The 21,167-nt window shown below is 44.6% G+C and overlaps 1 protein-coding gene across 1 annotated transcript in view; it reads left to right on the top strand.

Annotated features, from left to right (window-relative positions):
- Positions 1-20,951, top strand: part of LOC126335802 (gastrin/cholecystokinin type B receptor) — a 138,378-nt gene extending 117,427 nt beyond the window's left edge. The window contains exons 8-9 of the mRNA XM_049999265.1: positions 5,432-5,677; positions 20,311-20,951. Of these exons, the coding sequence (XP_049855222.1) occupies positions 5,432-5,677; positions 20,311-20,951 (887 nt within the window). The remainder of the gene's footprint in view (positions 1-5,431; positions 5,678-20,310) is intronic.
- The last annotated feature ends 216 nt before the right edge of the window (positions 20,952-21,167 follow it).

A 21,167-nucleotide genomic window follows, 5' to 3' on the forward strand; every position in this document is an offset into this window, starting at 1 on the left:
ACGGAAACCGGTGTTACCGCAGCGGCAAGGCCGCTGTCTGGGCTGACAGAGAAAACAGAGAAAATCCATAAAACAGTAGCGCGCGTCGTTACGGATTCATCTCGTAAGCACGAAAGCTTCACGGAGGTGCTCAGCCAACTCCTGTGTAAGACGCTGCCAAAGAAGCGTTCTGCATCACGGTGTGCCTTACTGTTGAAGTTCGGAGAGCGCAGGTTGCAGGAAGAGTCAATAAATAAATTGTTTCCTCCTATGTATATTTCGCGAAAAGACCATGACGGCAAAATTGTAGAGATCCGAGCCCACACGGGGGCTTAACAGCAATGGTTCTTCCCGTGAACCATTAGCGCCCGGGACAGGAAAAGGAGGAGGACACTAGTACAGTAATGGTTCTGAGCACTATGGGACTTAACATCTGTGGTCATCAGTCCCCTAGAACTTAGAACTACTTAAACCTGACTAACCTAACGACATCACACACATCCATGCCCGAGGCAGGATTCGAACCTGCGACCGTAGCAGTCGCGCGGTTCCGGACTGAGCGCCTAGAACCGCGAGACGGACACTAGTACACGAAGTACCCTCCGCCACACGCCGTAATGTGGCTTGCGGAATTTAAGTACAGGTGTAGAAGCATTCTAATATTGTTAGAAATTTGTCCCACAGAAATAAAGAGCAAAATTTAAGTGCTTGTCATTTTTTGCACAGTGGTAATCTAACAGAAGTACAATACTTAATTTCCAAGTACGTCATTGACAAGAAACAAAGGAATTATGTTTGTAGAATCGTAATGTGACTGGAAATCGGTTAATATGCACAGGTGCTACACGCAGTTTTCACTAGCATCCATGGAAGAGTTCAACTAACTTACATAAACCACTACAAAAGGATGATACATTTAGTGACAGGATGTTGCCCGTATTTTGTGTGTTTAAGTAGAATTAACATGATCAGGACACAGATGTGCAACTATGGATTGAAAGGTATATCTGAACATACTCTGGTTTAATGTGGCAACATATTTAATTTACACAGGGAGTAGACATGAGATCATATACTCTGTAATGCCAAAAAACTTCTACTGCCTGGTATTCTCGTGAGTAATATGTCCAAAATCAAACCATATTAACTCAAAATACAAGAGACTTCGGGCAACAAAATGAAAAGAGCAATTGAAATTGCTCAAGGGAAATTACATACCAACAAGTTCTACCGGCGGCTACGGATGCAGAAACGCACTGTAAGTTACTACAAGATCAAAATCAAGAGGTAAGAGAGTACTCAGGTGCCTATGAAAGATCAATCACAAAAGAGCTGCTAATACAAGACTATTTTTCGGAATATGATGGGTCGGGGTTGAGCGTCCAGTATCGTGCTCTCCTGGCGCATTCCTGGAGAAATGGCTCCTGATTTTTACGGGAGGGTTGAGGTGTTTGATGCTGGCACAGCGCCCCTATGAGAATGTAGAGCCGCAGGTACCAGGAAAACTTTCCTAATGACACGGTGATCACCTCCGCTCAGAGAAGGGAAACTATTTCGTGACTGAAAGACTACCAGCGCACTCAGTAATGTAACACTGGACAATGAAATCATCATTACTCCGAGCGTAGTAGTACATCCTAAAGCTATAGTGAGTAGTTACACTTCGTATTTTTTGAATAGTTAATTACGGATTCTAAGCACTGGAGCACCAGTTGGTCCAAGAATATTAGGTCGTAATCCTAATATACACTGAAGTGATAAAAGTCGTGAGATACCTCCTAACACGGTGTCGGACATTTTTTTGCCCGGCATAGTGCACCAGTTCTGTGTGGCATGTATTATTTATAACCTCCAATAAGTATTGAGATTGGCGTTTCAGATTTTTAGCGGTAATAACTGAATAATAAAGGATACAAAGCTTCAGAGCATACAACCTGAAAACGTTCAATGTTGTTCTTTTTGTTGCTCTGATCCTCAGCTCTCTACGTTGTTCTCTCGTTTGCACACAAACCACAATCTCATTCGACTGAATCTGCTTTCAATACTCAAGTCGCCGTCTCCCTCTACAATTCTTACCCCTGAAATTTCCCTCCATTACAGACGATTCCCTGAAGACTTATGACATGTGCTGTCAGCTGATCGCTACAGTTACTCAAGTTTTAAGATAAATTACTTCTATTCTCCGATATGATTACCTCCTCATTAGTTATTCTTGCTATCCGTTTAATCTTTATCATTCTTCTGTAGCACCATATTTCAACAGCTTCTTTCTGCTCTTTTCTGAACTGCTTATCGTTTACGTTTCACTTCTCTACGAGGCTTCACTGCGGGACAAATAACTTATGACAAGATTTCCTAACATTTCATATTGTAACATATTTAATCAAATTCCTCTTTTTCAGGAAAGCTTTCCTCACTTTTCACAGTCTGCATGGAATATCCTCCTTACTTTTGTTTTCGTCAGTTATTTTTCTGGCCAAATAGAAAACTCGCCCACTACTTTCATCTTCTCACTTCGAAACATAATTCCTCAGTGTTACTAGATCTGTTTCGCCTGTACACCAGAACCCTTGCTTTCTGTAATCGATATTCATTTTATAACCTCTTTTCAAGACGCTGTATATCACGTTCAACTAATATTAGAAGTCCTTCTCCGTCTTGCCGTATTTACAATGCCATTGGCAAATCTCAAAGTTCTAATTCTTCTTCCTGAACTATAATTTTTTTTCTAAATTTCTTCTTGCTTTCCTGTAGCGCTTATTAACTGTGTGGTAAAATATCATTAACTTCCTTTTCAGCTACTGCTTCCCTTTAATATACTTTGACTCTTAGGACTACATTCTGGTTTATGTACAAATTGTAGCTATCCTTTCCCTCCGTATATTTTATTACTGTTGCTTTCAATATTTCAAAGGGTATATTCCATACAACTTTGCCAAAACCTTTCACTGAATAAAAACATACTATAAACGTTGATTTTTCTTTCTTCAAGAAAAATAGCCAGGGCAAAATTGCCTCGCGTATTCTTTTGTGTGCAATTCGTGTCAGTATTCTACGACCGTGACTTAGTGAATTGCTGATTCTATAATATTCACGCCTGTCGGCGTCTACATTCTTAGGTGTTGGAACTGCGACATTCTTCTAGAAGTCCGTGTTTCACCTGCCTCATATATATACGTATGTGGAAATGAAGTCCCATGCTTCTTGACAGAGCATAGGGGAGGCCCACACCGCCGTATTAGGCTAGGTCCTAATAGAGGTGGTTCGCCGTTGTCTTCCTCCTACCGTAGTGGGGATGAATGATGATGATGATGAAGACGACACGACAAAACCCAGTATTGTCGGGGCAGGTGTAAATCCCTGACCCCGCCGGAAATCGAACCCGGGACCCCGTGCTCGGGAAACGAGGACTGTACATCGTATACCAGCTGTAAAACTTTTGTCATGGTATGTTCTTCTAAAGATCTCAATAATTCTGACTGAATGTTTACTGCTGCAAGTGGTATATTTCCATTTGGATGTTTCGTTCTGAAAATCTTCTCACGGTATCGTGTCTGCGATTTCTTCCTTATTTACCTTCTCTTCCATAATATTATATTCGCGTTCTGCTAACTTTTGTCGAAAGGTTTCTTTAAGTTATAACTCGGACGTCATTATATTAAATGGCTATAGAGCCTGGGCTTACAAATTTTTGCCACACCCTGCCTAAAACACGAGGACCAACGCATTTAAGCACCTAGCCAAGTCTACCTGAGTGCGATGTACAATGTGCCAATGGCCCTACGTTGCACTTACTACAGCTAAGCTGTCTATTCCGACTGTTTCGTCGCACTGTCATAGCTCATTCTCTTGTATTGCACTCAGACGTACACCGAGATGACGAAAGTAATAGAATACCTCCTAGTATTGGGTCAGACTTCCTGTTTCCCGGGGGAGAGCAGGAACTCGACGTGGCATGTACTCCACATGTTGTTGGAAGGCCCTTGCGGCGATATTGAGCCATGTTGCCTCTATAGCAGTCCGTAAATGCGAAACTGTTGTCAGTGTAGGGTTTTGTGCACGAACCGTCCTCCCAGTTATGTCCCATAAGTGTTCGATGGGACTCATGTCGTGCAACATAGGTGGTCAAATCACTCGCACGAATTGTCGAGAATGTTCTTCAAATCAGTAGCGAGCAACTGTGGCGGAGTGACAGGGAGCATTCTTATCCATGACATGAAGTCCATGGATGGTTGCAAATGGTCTCCAAGTAGCTGAACATAACCATTTCCGGTCAAGGATGGGTTTATTTGAACCAGAGGACCATATAAACACTGCCCACACCATTATGGATCCACCACCAGCTTGCAAAGTGCCTTGTTGAGCGCTTAGGTCCGTGGTTTCATGAGGTCTGTGCCACACTCGAACCGTACCATCAGCTCGTACCAACTTAAATCGTGGCCAGTCTACGGTCCAACCGATACGGTCACGAGTCCAACAGAGGCGCTGCAGGCGATATCGTGCTATTAGTAGAGACAATCGCGTCGGTCGTCTGCTTCCATAGCCCATTAACGTCAGATTTCGCTGCTCTGTCCTAACGGATACGCTTATCGTACGTCACACATTGATTTCTGCGACTTTTTCAGCAAGTTTTGCTTGTCTGTTAGCACTGATAACTCTACGCAAACGGTCCGCAGCTCGTGGTCTCACGGTCGCGTTCTTGCTTCCCGAGTACGAGGTCCCGGGTAGCTTCCCAAAGGGGTCAGGGATTTTCACCTGCCTCGAGATGACTGGGTGTTTGTGTTGTCATCATTTCATCATCATTCATGAAAGTGGCGAGACTGGGCTGAGCAAAGGTTGGGAATTTGTAAGAGCGCTGATAACCACGCAGTTGAGCGCCCCACAAACCAAACGTCATCATCATATACGCAAACGCCACTGCTCTCGGTCGTTAAGTGAAGGCCGACGGCCACTGCGTTGTCTGTAATGAGAGGTCATGCCCGAAATTTGGTATTCTCAGCTCAATCTTGACAGTATAAATCTCGGCATTATTGAATTTCTTAACCATTTCCGAAATTGACAGTTCCGCCAGTCTAGCTCCAACTATCATTCCGCGTACAGAGTCTGTTTAGTCCTGTCATACGGCCACAATCACATTGGAAACCTTTCAACATGAATCTTCTGCGTACAACTGACAGCTCCTCCAATGCACTGTCCTTTCATACCTTGTGCATGCGATACTATCGCCATGTGAATATGTGCATATCCCTATACCATGACTTTGTGACCTGAATGTAACATTCTTTACATCTCATGTAAAACGTCTCTTGTTGGCGTGCAATACTGTCATACTGCACTAATGTATTAGAAGCTTACTCTGCGGTCGTATTAGTATTTTTAAGTTCCGTCGACTCTTTCTGTTTTGGAAACTAGCCCATGTTAGACAGTGGCGTGGCACTGCGCCGTCCCGCAGGCGTGGCGAGCCCGTCGGTGTCGCTGTACGAGGTGACGCTGACGCTAGTGCTGGTGATGGAGGGGGGCCGGCCGGCGGACTGCCGGCTGCTGGACCGCTGCTACGAGAGCACGGAAGCCAGCGGCAAGACCTACATGCGCGTCCTCTTCGGCTTCATCTTCATCCCGCTGCTGATCGCCTTCCTCGTCCTGCACGCCGTCGTCGCCAGCTTCGTCTGGAGGAAGAGGAAGCCTTTCGCTTCTGCCAGTAAGTGAGACGGTCGAATCAAGCAGGACGGCTGCCTGAAGCAGACGATCTAATTTCGTTCGAACAGTTACTTTACATTAAATGCAAAGAAAAAGTATTTGCACCGCCGGCATATCTGCCACATACCAAGGAGTTGAGAACGAAAGCACAAGTCTTACGAAATTAATGTAAGTAATACTACTCTGTAGTTATAAGAGTCGAGGGGCATGAAAGGGAAGCAGTGGTTGGGAAGGGAGTGAGACCGAGTTGTAGCCTATGTTCTTCAATCTGTATATTGAGCAAGCAATAAAGGAAACAAAAGAAAAATAAGGAAGAAATAAAATCTTTGAGGTTCGCCGATGACATTGTAATTCTGTCAGAGACAGCAAAGGACCTGGAAGAGCAGTTCAACGAAATGGACAGTGTCTTGAAATGAGGATACAAGATGAATATCAACAAAAGCAGAACGAGGATAATGGAATGTAGTCGAATTAAGTCGGGTGATGCTGAGGGAATTAGATTGGGTAATGAGACAAGGTAGTCAAGGAGTTTTGCTATTTGGGGAGCAAAATAACTGATGATGGTCGAAGTAGAGAGGAAATAAATGTACACTGTCAATGGCAAGGAAGGCGTTACTGAAGAAGAGAAATTTGTTAACATCGAGTATAGATTTAAGTGTCAGGAAGCCGTTTCTGAAAGTATTTGTAAGGAGTGTAGCCATGTATGGAAGTGAAACATGGACGATAAATAGTTTAGACAAGAAGAGAATTGAAGGTTTCGAAATGTGGTGCTACAGAAGAATGTTGAAGATTAGATGGGTAGATCACACAACTAATGAGGAGGCATTGAACAGAATTGGGGAGAAGAGAAATTTGTGGCGCAACTTCACTAAAGTGCGAGTCATTTACGACGCCGGCCGAGTTTAGGTTCGTTCTGCGCATCTGATGCCACAAAACACAGTCAGTCATTGACACAGAGAACGACGTTGCCAGATCTCGACTGCAGTGCAGAGCACGGACGAGTTTCTTCAGTTTTAGAACCGTTCAGTCATAAATAAAGTAATTGAACAAAAGCAATGTCTTGATAGCAGACTTTCTTTTATAGAAAGTTTGGAAAAAGCATTCTTTATACCAATAGCTTCATATTCTATTAATTAATTAAAACAAACAAGCAATAAGCCTTCTAATTCAGGCAATAGTAAGGAAAGGTGTTTATATCATTCTCACTAACTGCTTTTTCGCAATAAAGAACAGCAGTAATTGTTTATTTCCTGTTGTACTTCGACGAAACGTGAGTAATTCATAGCCATACCAACAGTGTTTGTCGGTATTTTGCTTGATATTCTAAAGTCCTGTGGGAGTTGTATTGAGTGACGAGCTGTGTTAGGGTAATGGTTGGAGTGTTTGGATGCTAAGCGAATGGTTCTGAGTTCAAACCTTGTCATTGCTTAATATTTTCTTTATTTAAAAACAATATCGAAGTGTCTTACTTCATGAATTTTATTCGCAGAATGTAATTCTTTGAAATTTCTAGTGGCAACTAAAATCGACCATACGGAAAGTATATGCTATGGACTTTTACCTCTGGAAACTCTTCAAAATTTCGTGCAATGGTTTACTACATCTAATGCTGCACAATAACTGCGTTGAACATCGAAACAAAATTAAGTCATATACGGGGGGAAGGTATAAGTCAAGAAGATGTGTAAAAATCAAATTTTTGGGCCAAATAGTGTTTGTGAAATCGAATGATAAAGTGTGTCAAAGCAGTCGAAACACGATGTGTCTGCAGAGGCGATCAGTGGAGTGATGACAAAATCGCGCACATCCCGGAATGCGGGGTGCACGTCTCTGTAGCAGCGAAAGGGTTAATGCAGCCGTGGTGGGTTTACTTCATAAACTGCGCGCTCGCCCCTAAACGTAAGTTTGCAAACTATACTACGGCGCTGCTTCTCTTGGCGCGTGCAACTGACAACGCAGCAATATCCCGCGTCTGGGCGGGCATGCGCGAACCACCAAGATAAAAAAATTGAACTATAGAAGAAGGGATCGGTTGGTAGGACATGTTCTGAGGCGTCAAGGGATCACCAATTTGGTATTGGAGGGCAGCATGGAGGTTAAAATTCGTAGAGGGAGACCACGATATGAATACAATAAGCAGATTCTGAAGGATTTAGGTTTCAGTAGGCACTGGGAGATGAAGCAGCAGGTTGCACAGGATAGAGTAGCATTGAGAGCTGCATTTAACCAGTCTCTGGACTGAAGACCACAGCAGCAACAACAATACTACTGCGAAATAAAAGCAAAATAACAATGAATATGAACGTATTCTTTCCGGTGGTGCATACATGCGATATCAGAATCTGCTGCTTTGTACTACTGCATACCCTCTTGCGCGTCCAGTGTATTACTCGAGGGGCGTTCAATAAGTAATGCAAAACATTTATTTTCTCAAAGCAGGTCGGTTTCATTCAAGATTCCAATACACCACATTCTTCCCCACTCTTTTCTATACAAAAGTCCATTTTTCAACATAATCTCCGTTCAATGCGACGGCCTTACGCCACCTTACTACACCGGCTTACATGCCTTAATGGCGCCACTCTAGTGGTCGACGTGGGAGCCAACGTTTTGCTGTATCGATAATCATTCCACCATCCATGTACTGCTTTCCGTGGAGTGCATCATTCATTAGGCCAAACAGATGGAAGTCGATAGGTGCGTGATCCGTGCTGTAGGAAGCACAGTCCAACGAAGGTTTGTGAGCTCCTCTCGGGTGCGCACGCTTATGTGATGCCTTGCGTTGTCATGAAGAAGGACGAGATCGTTCGCATTTTTGTACCAACCAACACGCTGAAGTCGTTTCTCCAATTCCTATGGGTAGCACGATACACTTCAGAGTTGATCGTTGGACCACGAGGTAGTATATCAAGAAGAATAAAAAACAACATTAGCCATCACATTATCGGCTGAGAGTGTGGCTTTCAACTTTTTCCTCGGAGGAGAGATGATGTGGTCCCATTCCACGAACGGCCGTTTCGCTTCCTGTTCGAAGTGGTAAACGAATATTTCATCACCTGTGACGATGTTCGACAAAAAAATTGTCACGATCAGCCTCATAACGCGGAAACAATTCCGCGTAAGTGGCCCTTCGTTGCTCTTGTATGGTCTTCTTTTAGACGGCTAGGAACCTAGCGGTCACACACCTTTGAGTACCCCAAGTGACGGACGAGTGTGTCAGCACTACCAACAGAAACGCCTAGTTGTGCGGTGAGGTGTTTGATTATGATTCGTAAATCACCTCGAATGAGAGTGTCCTGCGTTCCAACACTGCAGGGGTTACAGCTGTGTGTGGTACGCGGGAAATATGACTTGTTTGCGCGACCTTGTTGCGTCGATGACAGACGCCTCGTCCAACGACTCACTGTAATTTTGTTCACTGTCAGTTCTTCGTAGACATTCCGTAAGTGCCTGTGGATATTTGCGATGCTCTGGTTTTTCACAGACAGAGACTCAGTGACATCTCTCTTCACGGAACTCATCTCCGTTACAGACGCCATTTTGAAGGCCTCATATACAGTCACCACCTATCGAAACGTCATGAAACTATAGGTGCTGAAGCGGGATCATTTCATGATATCCCACAACATATTCCGTACATTTTGAAACCGAAAGTGGCCTAGAAAATAATGCGTTCCATTACTTAATGAACGTCCCTCGCAATATACTTGGATCCTTTTCGGCAAGTTGTCGAGACATCGCTACTTCAGCCTACCGCTCTCCTTGGTGGCGGCCCTCTGTGTGCCACCAAGTATATGAAGACAGTTCCTGTAACAACCCTAGCAAACCACTGTAAGGTTAATTGTTCCCGAGCCCTCTCAGTAGAGTTCGTGTCAGCAGTTACCATATACCATTTGGTTCATTTCTGCCTCCTGTTCAAGAGATGAGCTCGGCATGCTCGTGCACTATAGTATTGAAAGACCATAGGCCTGACAAATAGGTCTGAGACTCCTGTACCGTTACTGCATACCCCTCAAATTATTCTCGATAATGATGCGGTGTGTGTGTGTTACTCTCAGCATAAATTAGTTTAAGTAGAGTAAGTCTAGGGACCGATGACTTCAGCAATTTGGTCCCTTAGGAATTCACACACATTTGAGCGTTTTGGAAAGAGTGGGGACTCCATGCCTAAGACCTATATGTGTAGCCGACCACTTTCACACTCTTTGAAGACAATCATTATCTACAGTCGTCGGTGCAGAAAACCCGACACCATTTATTTCGTTTTCATTCTAAGTGTCATCTTTCCCACCAGTTTCGCAGATCACGGTGCTGGATGGTTTGCAACTTTTTTTTTTTGTAATGGACGCTAAAGGGCCAATTGACCGTCTGATTCAACATAGCCCTTCATCCCTCCTCCCCTTCAGTTGTCATGAAAAAGGGCGGCGCACAATTCTGTTTCATTTTCCTAGGGATACCTAGGAACCATAAGATGAAAGTTGTGGTCATCAGCAGACATTTTTCACCAACGCCACGAAGCACATCTTCAATGTGTCGTTCCTATGATAGAGGTCCAATGTTCGAGTGACGACGCTGTGGTGGTCACCATTTCGGTGAGCAGCTTCCAGTGCTGACAAAGTTTCTCACCGTAAAGTGACATCGCGCGCACGGCCTACACTTGAAATAATCCTTCGAAGTGTGTCTTCACACTCTAAACAGGGTACACAGGCCACTTTTTTCGTGAGACATCGCACTATATTCAACCGCTCGTTGAAAGCAAGATTACTTCTTCCCCCATTGTACAGGCGGCTACATGTAGCGATATCCTGGGAGAAGAAGACTGGCTTTTGATCGAGAAAACATTACATATGTAAGTCTTGAGGCTGGTGAAAAATGTGCAAGTATTGAGTAAACAGTGGACGACGATAATTACTACTATTAGGGGTCCTCTTATGTTTTGAGAATTAAAAATCATTCTTCAAATAGGCTTTATTCTTTTTATTATCTGTGGCATCGGCCAGTTTCACCCTATGTCATTTTTACGCACGTATCTTAAGCTTCTAGCTTCATTTTACATTGTAATACATTACATAGACCCTATTATGTGTCCAGCACACGTGTGTATCGCGAAATGAATTACCACAAAAACACCTCCGTGCGAGTACTAAGGTCACAATCACTTTTTAAAAACTCCTTAACGAGATATGTGAAAGGCAGTCTAGTATAGATTAATAGAGTATTATTATTATTTGACAAGGCTGTTTTGTTAAACCTGTGGGTAGTCAAGATCGCAATTACAGTTTTATTCGTTACTAGTTTCTGCTTATCTACAGATCATAACAAAATACATTAATTAGTATATATTAACCAACGGCGGGACACATCGTCATCATTTATGTGACCAGGATCGTTTACTATACAGCCCAATGGAACAATGATGTGAATTATTCCAGAATAATGCACACTAACAGAATTAGACAATTTATATACGTCGACACTGAGGTCATGTTCTCCATGTTACGTTATTAGAAATTGACGTCATAAGTAATGATAGTTATGGACTCTGTAGAACGATATGCCAGTTCCACACTAGAAACTAGTGCTATGTGAACTTTATAAGTAAAGCAGTCATCTATTCGAAGAATATTTTAACCATAGAACACTTTGTAACCAAACAATCGTAAATTTTACTACCCATATTTTATTCAAAGGAAGTCGTAATTCATACAACTACGTAGGCTTCCACGGCCGGTGTCATCATAATTAAAATTCTTCTGGGTGTTCTATCACGCCCTTGTATAATATACTTTAATTACAAACTATAAAACTTCCTCAGAGCAATAAATCATCATAATTTACAGTTTATGCACTTGTTAATTACAATTATAAATCCTCCACCGGTTTGTCACATGTAAAATAAGTACAAAATATCCAGTTTTACACCGTACACTGGCAATACCAGATTGCCAGGAACTGCTAATTCATATCAGTTACAACTGTAAATTTTACGAGTGTTTGGTAATATGAGGTTGAACACCACAGTGCTTTAAGAGGTGATATGCCGTTGCCTTTCTCCGACTTTTGAAGTGGCTCACCCAGCCAGCTATGGTGGGGACCTACAGTTTACGAGGATTTCGAACCACGGTGCAACTCGCCATTTTTCACAATAACAAATATTGCCAGACCTGAAGAAAATTACAAGAGAAAGATAAAAATTCTAAGTCTGGCCGGGGGGATCGAACACAAGACTGTTAGATTTATGAACATAAACATGATTTTTATGTTGACATACGAAGTTTACATAGCACTAGTTTCTAGTGAAGATCTGTCGTTGCTTTAGATTAACATAATAAGGCAACCATGATAACAGTGTCAAATATGAAAACTATGCATAACGTATGACGACCTTTTATTCTGGGATAATTTAAATCATTGTTCCATTGGATTGTATGACAAACGATACTGCTCATACAAATTATGACGATGTGTCCCCGCCGTTTGGCAGGTGTACGTACATTGATCAGTGTATTTTGTTATGATCTGAAGATGGCTTGTAGATGAGTCAAAACTAGAAATAAATAAAATGTGTTTTTGCCATCTTGAGTATTACAGGTTTTTGGAATCCACGTGTTTAATATGGTATTCTTTCTCTAAGTTGGTCCAAAAGTTTTTCCATTCCAACAAAGTTCACTGTTAAAATATGGACTCAATCACCTGTTTAAAGCGTAAAAAAACTGAAGTTCACGCGCTTTGAAGGACAACCTTTTATCATCACAACCGTTATACAAGACTCTGCCTAAACACGATTTTACCTTGATCGCTTTTAGAGGCTGTTGTTTAACAGATATGATGTGGGTTTGACCTTCGAAACGCGTGAATTTTAATGAGATTTTCCACTGTAAAAGGATGGTTGAGCAGACATTTTAACATTTTGGAACATTTCCGTTTAGTATTCCTACGTATCTCCGCAACAGCCTCGTAAAGACTGAATCACACTGGCACGGGAACACATTCCTGAATTCCTTGCATCGTCGTCTTGGCTTAATCCCAAACGCCTGAGCAATTCTCAAATTAGGTAGCAATTAGTTTCCTCTGAAGTTTCAATAGTTTTCTCTTTCTCTTAATGTCACTAAGATGCCAAGGCCATTAAATAAAAAGAATAATGATCACTAAAACAGCTTCGCTTTTTAGAATGTGTCTGATGTCAAGCAGAGGCTCTATAAAGAGAAACAACTTCTTGCTTGACTCGTGGATATCAAATGACAGTACCCTTGGCGACGTTCAAATACCGATCCAGTCATCCAGATTTAGATTTTCCATGGTTTCTCTGAAGCAGTTAAAAGAGAATGTCAGTGCTGTTGATTTGAAAAGAAGATCGATTTCCTGCTCCATTCCCGTCTAATCCTAACTTTCCTTGCTTTCCAGCTGTAAGGAACGTCACCGACGAGGTGTTTAACCCCCCCCCCCCCCTCCCCACCCTCCCCTCCCTCTCTCCCTTTCTCTTCCTGCGTCCATTACTTCGCAAATAAATCGGTTATCAAGTGTCAGTACAATGAATTATCACTGACCTGTTGCATTTATTACTGAGAGATCAACTAATGACTAGTCTATGTTCGAAGTCACCCAGCTCTCCTGACCCAGTTTGAAGTTGCTGTTTCTCTACTGAAAGTACCCCTCCCCCCACCCCACCCCGCCCTCCACCCTTCTTTTACAGTGGCGGGTCCGTCTCTCGTGACACAGTGCTCAATGACTGTCGAGTAGTTTTGCTGAAATTATGTGCGCAGGAGGACGGGGTTGGGGAAACTTCATTATTTTCGTCAAAGGCTCTTAGTACGAGAAGCTTCGCGGGCTGTTGGTATACAACAGCCATTGGTATCGCTGTAAATAATGCGAATCGGGACTGTCCAGACGTATTCTTATTCACCTCCCCCACCGCCTTCCCCTGCGGATACAATCTCAGCGAAACTACTCTACACTTATGTGTAATACGGAATTAAGCACTGTCTCACGAGAGACGGACCCGACAGTGGAAAAGAAGGGGGAGGGTGGGAGGAGGGTTATTGTCAGTAAAGAAGCAGCAACTTCAAAATGGGTCGGTCAGGATAGCTGGGTAACTTCGAACATAGGCTAGGCATTAGATGATATCGCAGTAACAAATGCAACAGGGTCATCTCAAGCATTCAAAGACTGCCCGAGTCGACTGTTGCTGGTGTGATTGTGAAGTTGAAACCCGAAGGAACAACCACAGTTAAATCAAGACTAGGTAGGGCACATGTACTGACCGTCAGATACCGTCGATCATTGTGGAGGGTGGTTGTAAGAAATCACATGAACTCAGCAGAAGGAATCACTCACACATTCCAAAGTGCTACCAGAAGTCCGGACAGCGTAAGGAGTTAAACAGAATGAAGTACAACACCCGAGCAGCTCTCCATATGCCACACTTTGCTACACTCAGTGCCAAGCGACGCTTGACATGTTGTAAATAGCGACGACACTGGGCAGTAGATCACTGGAAACGAGTGATCTGTAGTGAAGTATCACGCTGAACCCGGTGACAGTGCGATTTAACTACTTGTGTTTGGTAATGTCTGGAGAACAACACCTGCCATCATGTATAGTAGGGCCGCACAAGGTGCATGCACCAGTGCATCGCACAGTGCAGAGTGCAGAAGACGGCTGCGCTATGTTGAGGACGGTGCAGACCCCCACTCCTCGGCTTTGCGCAACAGCGCTGCCTCTCACTTCCTTAGCTTGTGTCTCTCGCGCCGCCTTTCTCGACCTGTTTCAAAGCTTTTACCCTGTTGTCCTCGTCATTGCCAAATACTAATTTACACTAGGTGCAGAGCTTAGTTTGGTGTACCGGTACAACTGTAATGGTAACAATTTTAAAATTAGTTTCAACACAAATGTATCTTCCTATGTGCTCTTTATTTTATTTGCAATTATGCTACTAAGATCTGGAACAAGAGATTGGCTGACAGCAATTCTGAGAGAATTTTTTAAATTACAATTAGAAATACTCGCACGCAATCTAGTTTTTTTATAAGACAAAACAGAAAAAAACCTTTCACATACACAAGTGGAACCAAATATATAAATAATCTTCGCTGCTTCTCCCTTCGGCAAATTCTGGTAGAATTGGAGCAAACCTTTTGTATTGTAAAACACACCCTTTCGGTGAACATCGCTTTGCAAATCAATTTGTTCGAATTTGAAATCTGAAGGCGCACTTTCAATATCCATCGAAAAAGGTTTCACGAAAACATCGATAATTGGCTGTAGGTAGGTAATTTCCTGAAACAATAACAAAGCCAATGTTAATTGAAAGTAATGTAAGCCGTTGTTTCGAAGTACTAAAATGGTTCAAATGGGTCTGAGCACTATGGGACTTAACAGCTGAGGTCATGAGTCCCCTAGAACTTAGAACTACTTAAACCTAACTAACCTAAGGACATCACACACATCCATGCCTGAGGCAGGATTCGGACCTGCGACCGTAGCAGTCGCACGGTTCCGGACTGCGCGCCTAGAACCGCGAGACCACACGGCCGGCTACTAAAATGCGATAGATTTTAATAAACATGTAATGTGTACTAATGGTTTTAATGTAATGTTACACTTGCATATGTAACGCAATCTCCTTTATTTAGCTGTGTGTCATATACCGGCACATTACCTGGAATCGGTCGTTAAACGCATTTTCAAGGGATTGTAGCACCTCGACGTATTTTTCAAAGTGCGCTCCTTCCTGCACAGATGCTGTCAAACAAAAATATAGTACCGTTTTGATTCGAGCGGCTATAAAAATCGGTCTGTTCTAATAAAGGTACAATTTATATCTGGCTTACCTAGTTCAGGAAAGTGTTGCGTACTTTTCTCTGAAAGGTTGTTTTTGAGGAGCTTCTGTTTATACTGGAAAGCGTTTATTTTGCTGATCATATCGTTGATGAGATTGTTATCTTTTTGGATTTTCACACTTAAATCATTTAGGAGAGCCATAATGTCTGCAAAAAATCCTAAATCAGCTACCCATTCAGGGTCATGAAAAAGTGGCTCCGGACGTCCTTTGCTCTCCAAAAACTGAGACACAGTGCGGCGTAGTCTAAAAATTGGGGAAATCACTTTCTATTTGCTCAGACAGCACACCTCAGCCTGTTAGGGAATATCTGGATACTCGGCTTCAAAGGAAATCAAAAATTCTTTGAACTGACGATGAGTGAGTCCATGAGAACGAATGTAGTTCACGATACGCACCGCTACCTTCATCACGTCTTGCAGACCGATAACTTTCGCACAAAGAGCCTCTTGGTGTGCAAAACAATGAACGGAAGGTAAATTCGGCATGTTAAGTTTTTTCCGCAGTAGGCCAATAAACCCTCTTGCTTTACCGCACATTGCTGGTGCCCCGTCTGTGGTTACGGAAAACAGCTTTTTCCGAGGGAGTCCTACTCCTTCAGCTGCCATTTCAACAGCTGCTAAAATATCCGCCCCTTTAACAGTGTGCTTCAGCGAAATCATATCCAGGAGCTCTTCCGTTACATGTAGGTCGTCGTCCACGTCACGCAAAAATATTGCTAACTGAGCCGTGTCGTTGATATCCGTGGACTCATCAAGTGCGATGGAGTACGCTAAGAAGTTTTCAATTTTGGCTGCCAGTTGTTCATACAAATTCTCAGCAATGTCGTTGATTCTCCGATGTATTGTTATTCTGGAAAGTGGTATTCTACTGTACGCGGGAGCTAATGTGGGATTCATTGTCTCTACTACGTCCAACATAATGTTTTTTATTAATGGCCCGTCCATAAATGGCCTCCCAGCTCTTGTTAAACGTAGAGCAACTTTGTAACTAGCTCTAAGAGTCCTTTCGCAACACCCCTCATCTTCTTCGCCCTAAAGTAGAGAAAAAAATATATGTTAGAAATAATTTATGCGAAAACGAAAACTAAGGAATCTAAACAAATGTTATTTCGTTTCGCATGACCTTTATCCAAAATATACATGCTAAAGTACTTGCAACAAACCTCGTTTGTAGATACAGAATTCTCTTCTGCAAGAATTTGAAAACTTCCGTAATTCTTCCTCTCTGGCATCCCCTGTTATATCACTATACTTTTCGGAATGCAATTTGCTGTAGTGCCTTTCAATAGACGATTTTCTGACACACCTACCGTCACAACGCACAAAAAAAGTAGGAGAGTTCCGGTTTAAATTGACTTTCGGCATTTTTTTTTTTTTTTTTTTTTTTTTTTTTTTTTTTTTTTTTTTGCAGATGGTTCCATTATTCCGGTAATTGTCTTGCGCTTACGTATTGCAATGTTGACTAAGCCGTCTGGCAGCGCATTCGGCAGAGCACAGCGTCGGCCTCACCTAGCAAGCGAGCTGAGGCGAAGTATGCCGAGTTGAACCGATGCGCTGTGCAGGCACTCACTGCACCTCGCTTCGCACGCGTGCGGTTTTCCGCGTTTGTGCGGCCCTGATGTATAGTGTCAACAGTGAAGTAGCGAGGAAGCAGTCTTACAGTACGGAGTGTTTTTCATTCTACGGATTCGTAGACTGCGCACATTGGAAGAACATTTCGGAGACGATGATTGTATCAACATGACTGTGCACCCTGTCATAAAGGAGCCTTTCTGAAGCAATGGTTTGTGGTCAATAACATTCCTGAAACGTACTGGCCTGTCCAAAGTTGCGACTCGAAAGCAATGGAACACCTCTGGAGTTACTTCAGTCCAGACCCGAACGTGCAGCACCATTCTCTCGTCCGATTTCGGCTCTTGCGGAAGAATGGGCTGCCATTCCCCCACAGACATTCCCTCAGTCGAGTTTAAGACGTCATAAAGGGGGAGGTTGGACAGACCCCACATTAATGTCTACCAACAGGTGTCCGGATACTTTGATCAAACAGTGTTTTCTGATTGCCGTTACATTCGGATACGCTGGAAAATAATTCCGTAGAGCCGGCCACTCGGGCTAAGTCCTGAAATGAGCTCTGCTAAGTTCACATCTGGGGTATAGTTTTAAGAGTTTTAATTTTTTTTGTGGGATCTAAAATTTAAAACCCTCTGTCACACCGGCCTGATTTAGCTTCACTGATCAGGACTGTAAATACATGCGTATATTAAGGGAATTTTCATTCACAAAGCAGGCTTATAACATTCACACAGTTCAGTACTGTTCTATCCTGATTAAACTGAGCTTAACTTAAACTCCATAAGGCACTGAAGCAATTTCGAAGTCTCGGTGCGACGAAAATTGTCAGTAGATCTCCTGAAAACATTTGTAATAATTATTAGCGTTCGGTGATCACATGCGGAAGACCGGAGATCAGCTGGTAAGACCGTGTTAGCCTATTTATTGGAAGTAATAAACTGGATATCTTGAGCATACAAAACGGCAGGTTCGTCCAGTGTAAATCAGACGTTCCCCACTGATACCGTGCAACACAGCGTAGTAAGCAGACACTGTCGATAATAATCAGTTAAATAATACGCGAACACACTTACTTTAGTTTAGTTCATGTATTAAATTCCTTCTCATACAGAATCTCATCAAGATGGCGACTAGATCAACAATACACACATATACATCTTCGTTCTTTCCACGACTAATGCGCAAGAATTCCTTCATTCTTTTCATAAGAGAAAACATACACTCCTGGAAATTGAAATAAGAACACCGTGAATTCATTGTCCCAGGAAGGGGAAACTTTATTGACACATTCCTGGGGTCAGATACATCACAGGATCACACTGACAGAACCACAGGCACATACACACAGGCAACAGAGCATGCACAATGTCGGCACTAGTACAGTGTATATCCACCTTTCGCAGCAATGCAGGCTGCTATTCTCCCATGGAGACGATCGTAGAGATGCTGGATGTAGTCCTGTGGAACGGCTTGCCATGCCATTTCCACCTGGCGCCTCAGTTGGACCAGCGTTCGTGCTGGACGTGCACACCGGGTGAGACGACGCTTCATCCAGTCCCAAACATGCTCAATGGGGGACAGATCCGGAGATCTTGCTGGCCAGGGTAGTTGACTTACACCTTCTAGAGCATGTTGGGTGGCACGGGATACATGCGGACGTGCATTGTCCTGTTGGAACAGCAAGTTCCCTCACCGGTCTAGGAATGGTAGAACGATGAGTTCGATGACGGTTTGGATGTACCGTGCACTATGCAGTGTCCCCTCGACGATCACCAGAGGTGTACGGCCAGTGTAGGAGATCGCTCCCCACACCATGATGCCGGGTGTTGGCCCTGTGTGCCTCGGTCGTATGCAGTCCTGATTGTGGCGCTCACCTGCACGGCGCCAAACACGCATACGACCATCATTGGCACCAATGCAGAAGCGACTCTCATCGCTGAAGACGTCACGTCTCCATTCGTCCCTCCATTCACGCCTGTCGCGACACCACTGGAGGCGGGCTGCACGATGTTGGGGCGTGAGCGGAAGACGGCCTAACGGTGTGCGGGACCGTAGCCCAGCTTCATGGAGACGGTTGCGAATGGTCCTCGCCGATACCCCAGGAGCAACAGTGTCCCTAATTTGCTGGGAAGTGGCGGTGCGGTGCCCTACGGCACTGCGTAGGATCCTACGGTCTTGGCGTGCATCCGTGCGTCGCTGCGGTCCGGTCCCGGGTCGACGGGCACGTGCACCTTCCGCCGACCACTGGCGAAAATATCAATGTACTGTGGAGACCTCACGCCCCACGTGTTGAGCAATTCGGCGGTACGTCCACCCGGCCTCCCGCATGCCCACTATACGCCCTCGCTCAAAGTCCATCAACTGCACATACGGTTCACGTCCACGCTGTCGCGGCATGCTACCAGTGTTAAAGACTGCGATGGAGCTCCGTATGGCACGGTAAACTGGCTGACACTGACGGCGGCGGTGCACAAATGCTGCGCAGCTAGCGCCATTCGACGGCCAACACCGCGGTTCCTGGTGTGTCCGCTGTGCCGTGCGTGTGATCATTGCTTGTACAGCCCTCTCGCAGTGTCCGGAGCAAGTATGGTGGTCTGACACACCGGTGTCAATGTGTTCTTTTTTCCATTTCCAGGAGTGTAGATAGCAGAGAAGCTATTGCATGGAGTAAATGCACGCTCCAAGGAATAATAGGACTTGAAACTACTTTGCATTGATAATCATCGTATATTAAAGTTTAGGAATCGGTAAGATAAGAAGAGATATTTCGAGATATATACTGAGTTATATAATTTATAAAATTTCTGAAAATATCGCGGAGAGACCGCTGCAAGAGACATTACAGAGTGAAATGTCAAACCTGTTTCGTCACTTACCTCAAAACTAATCAGTTCCCAGCCCCCTCCCCCTCTCAAAAAAGTAAATAAATAAATAAAATAAAATAAAAAAGGCTGCCGTGATCTAGGAGTGAAAAACTGTTGAAGTTTATGTGCTATACCGGCCGTTGTGGCCGAGCGGTTCTAGGCGCTTCAGTCGGGAACTGCACGCTTGCTACGGTGGCAGGTTCGAATCCTGCCTCGGGCATGGATGTGTGTGATGTCCTTAGGTTAGTTATGTTTAAGTAGTTTCTAAGTCCAGGGGGACTGATGACCTCAGATTGGAAGTCCCATATAATAGAGCCATTTGAACCACTTTTTTCTTTGTGTTATCTCTCTGTCTCAGCCGCCTGTGGCGCACAGAATGCGCGCTGCGGCAAGGACCGCGGGGACGGCACCACGTCCAACAGCAGCGGCGACGCGAACCGCTCCAACAACGCCACGAGCAGCTCGGACACGCTGAGCGGGCGCGCCCGCACGGCGGCCGGCGGCGCCTCCAGCGCCACCGCCACCGCCACCGCCACCGCCACCGCCACCGCCGCCGGCGCGGCCTCGCCGCCGGGGCCCTTCCAGCGCGCCCCCTCCGCCAAGAAGACGTCCCCGCACACGGTGCGCAACATCCGCTCCTTCCGGCGCATCATCGTCATGATGGTGCTGTTCTTCGTGTGCCGCCTGCCCAACTGGCTGTTCAACATCGTGCACGACGCGGCCGGCAGCGGCGACAAGTACGCCTGGTGGCTGGCGCGCTACGGCGTCAACCTGCTGGCGCTGTTCAACAGCGTCGTCAACCCGCTGCTGTACTGCTTCTTCAACGAGACGCTGTCGGCGATGTCGCGCGTGCGCAGCTGGCTGGCGCGGCCGTGCCGGGCCGGCGCGGAACCCCAGCAGCAGCCCAGCAGGCAAAGGGAGCCGCCCAGGCCGCCGTCCATCGTGCCTCGCGGGCCCTACTACGACGCCGAGCACAGGACTGCCAACTGGAAGCCCTGACAGCCACACACCATCTGTAGTCCACTTCACAATCCTCAATAAAGAGCGTAGATTTCCTAAATCAGTCTGTTGATCATTAAGGCGAAATTTTACAGGGATCACATGTAGGCGGCTATAACCAACACCGACTCAAAGGAAGGCCTCGGCGCTTGTTGGTGACGTCACGTCAGCTAGGCACGGCGAAAGCCAGGTCTGTTGCAGGCAGAAACGCCTGGG

The sequence above is a fragment of the Schistocerca gregaria genome, chromosome 2 (assembly GCF_023897955.1).
Source record: "Schistocerca gregaria isolate iqSchGreg1 chromosome 2, iqSchGreg1.2, whole genome shotgun sequence".
NCBI lineage: Eukaryota > Metazoa > Arthropoda > Insecta > Orthoptera > Acrididae > Schistocerca > Schistocerca gregaria.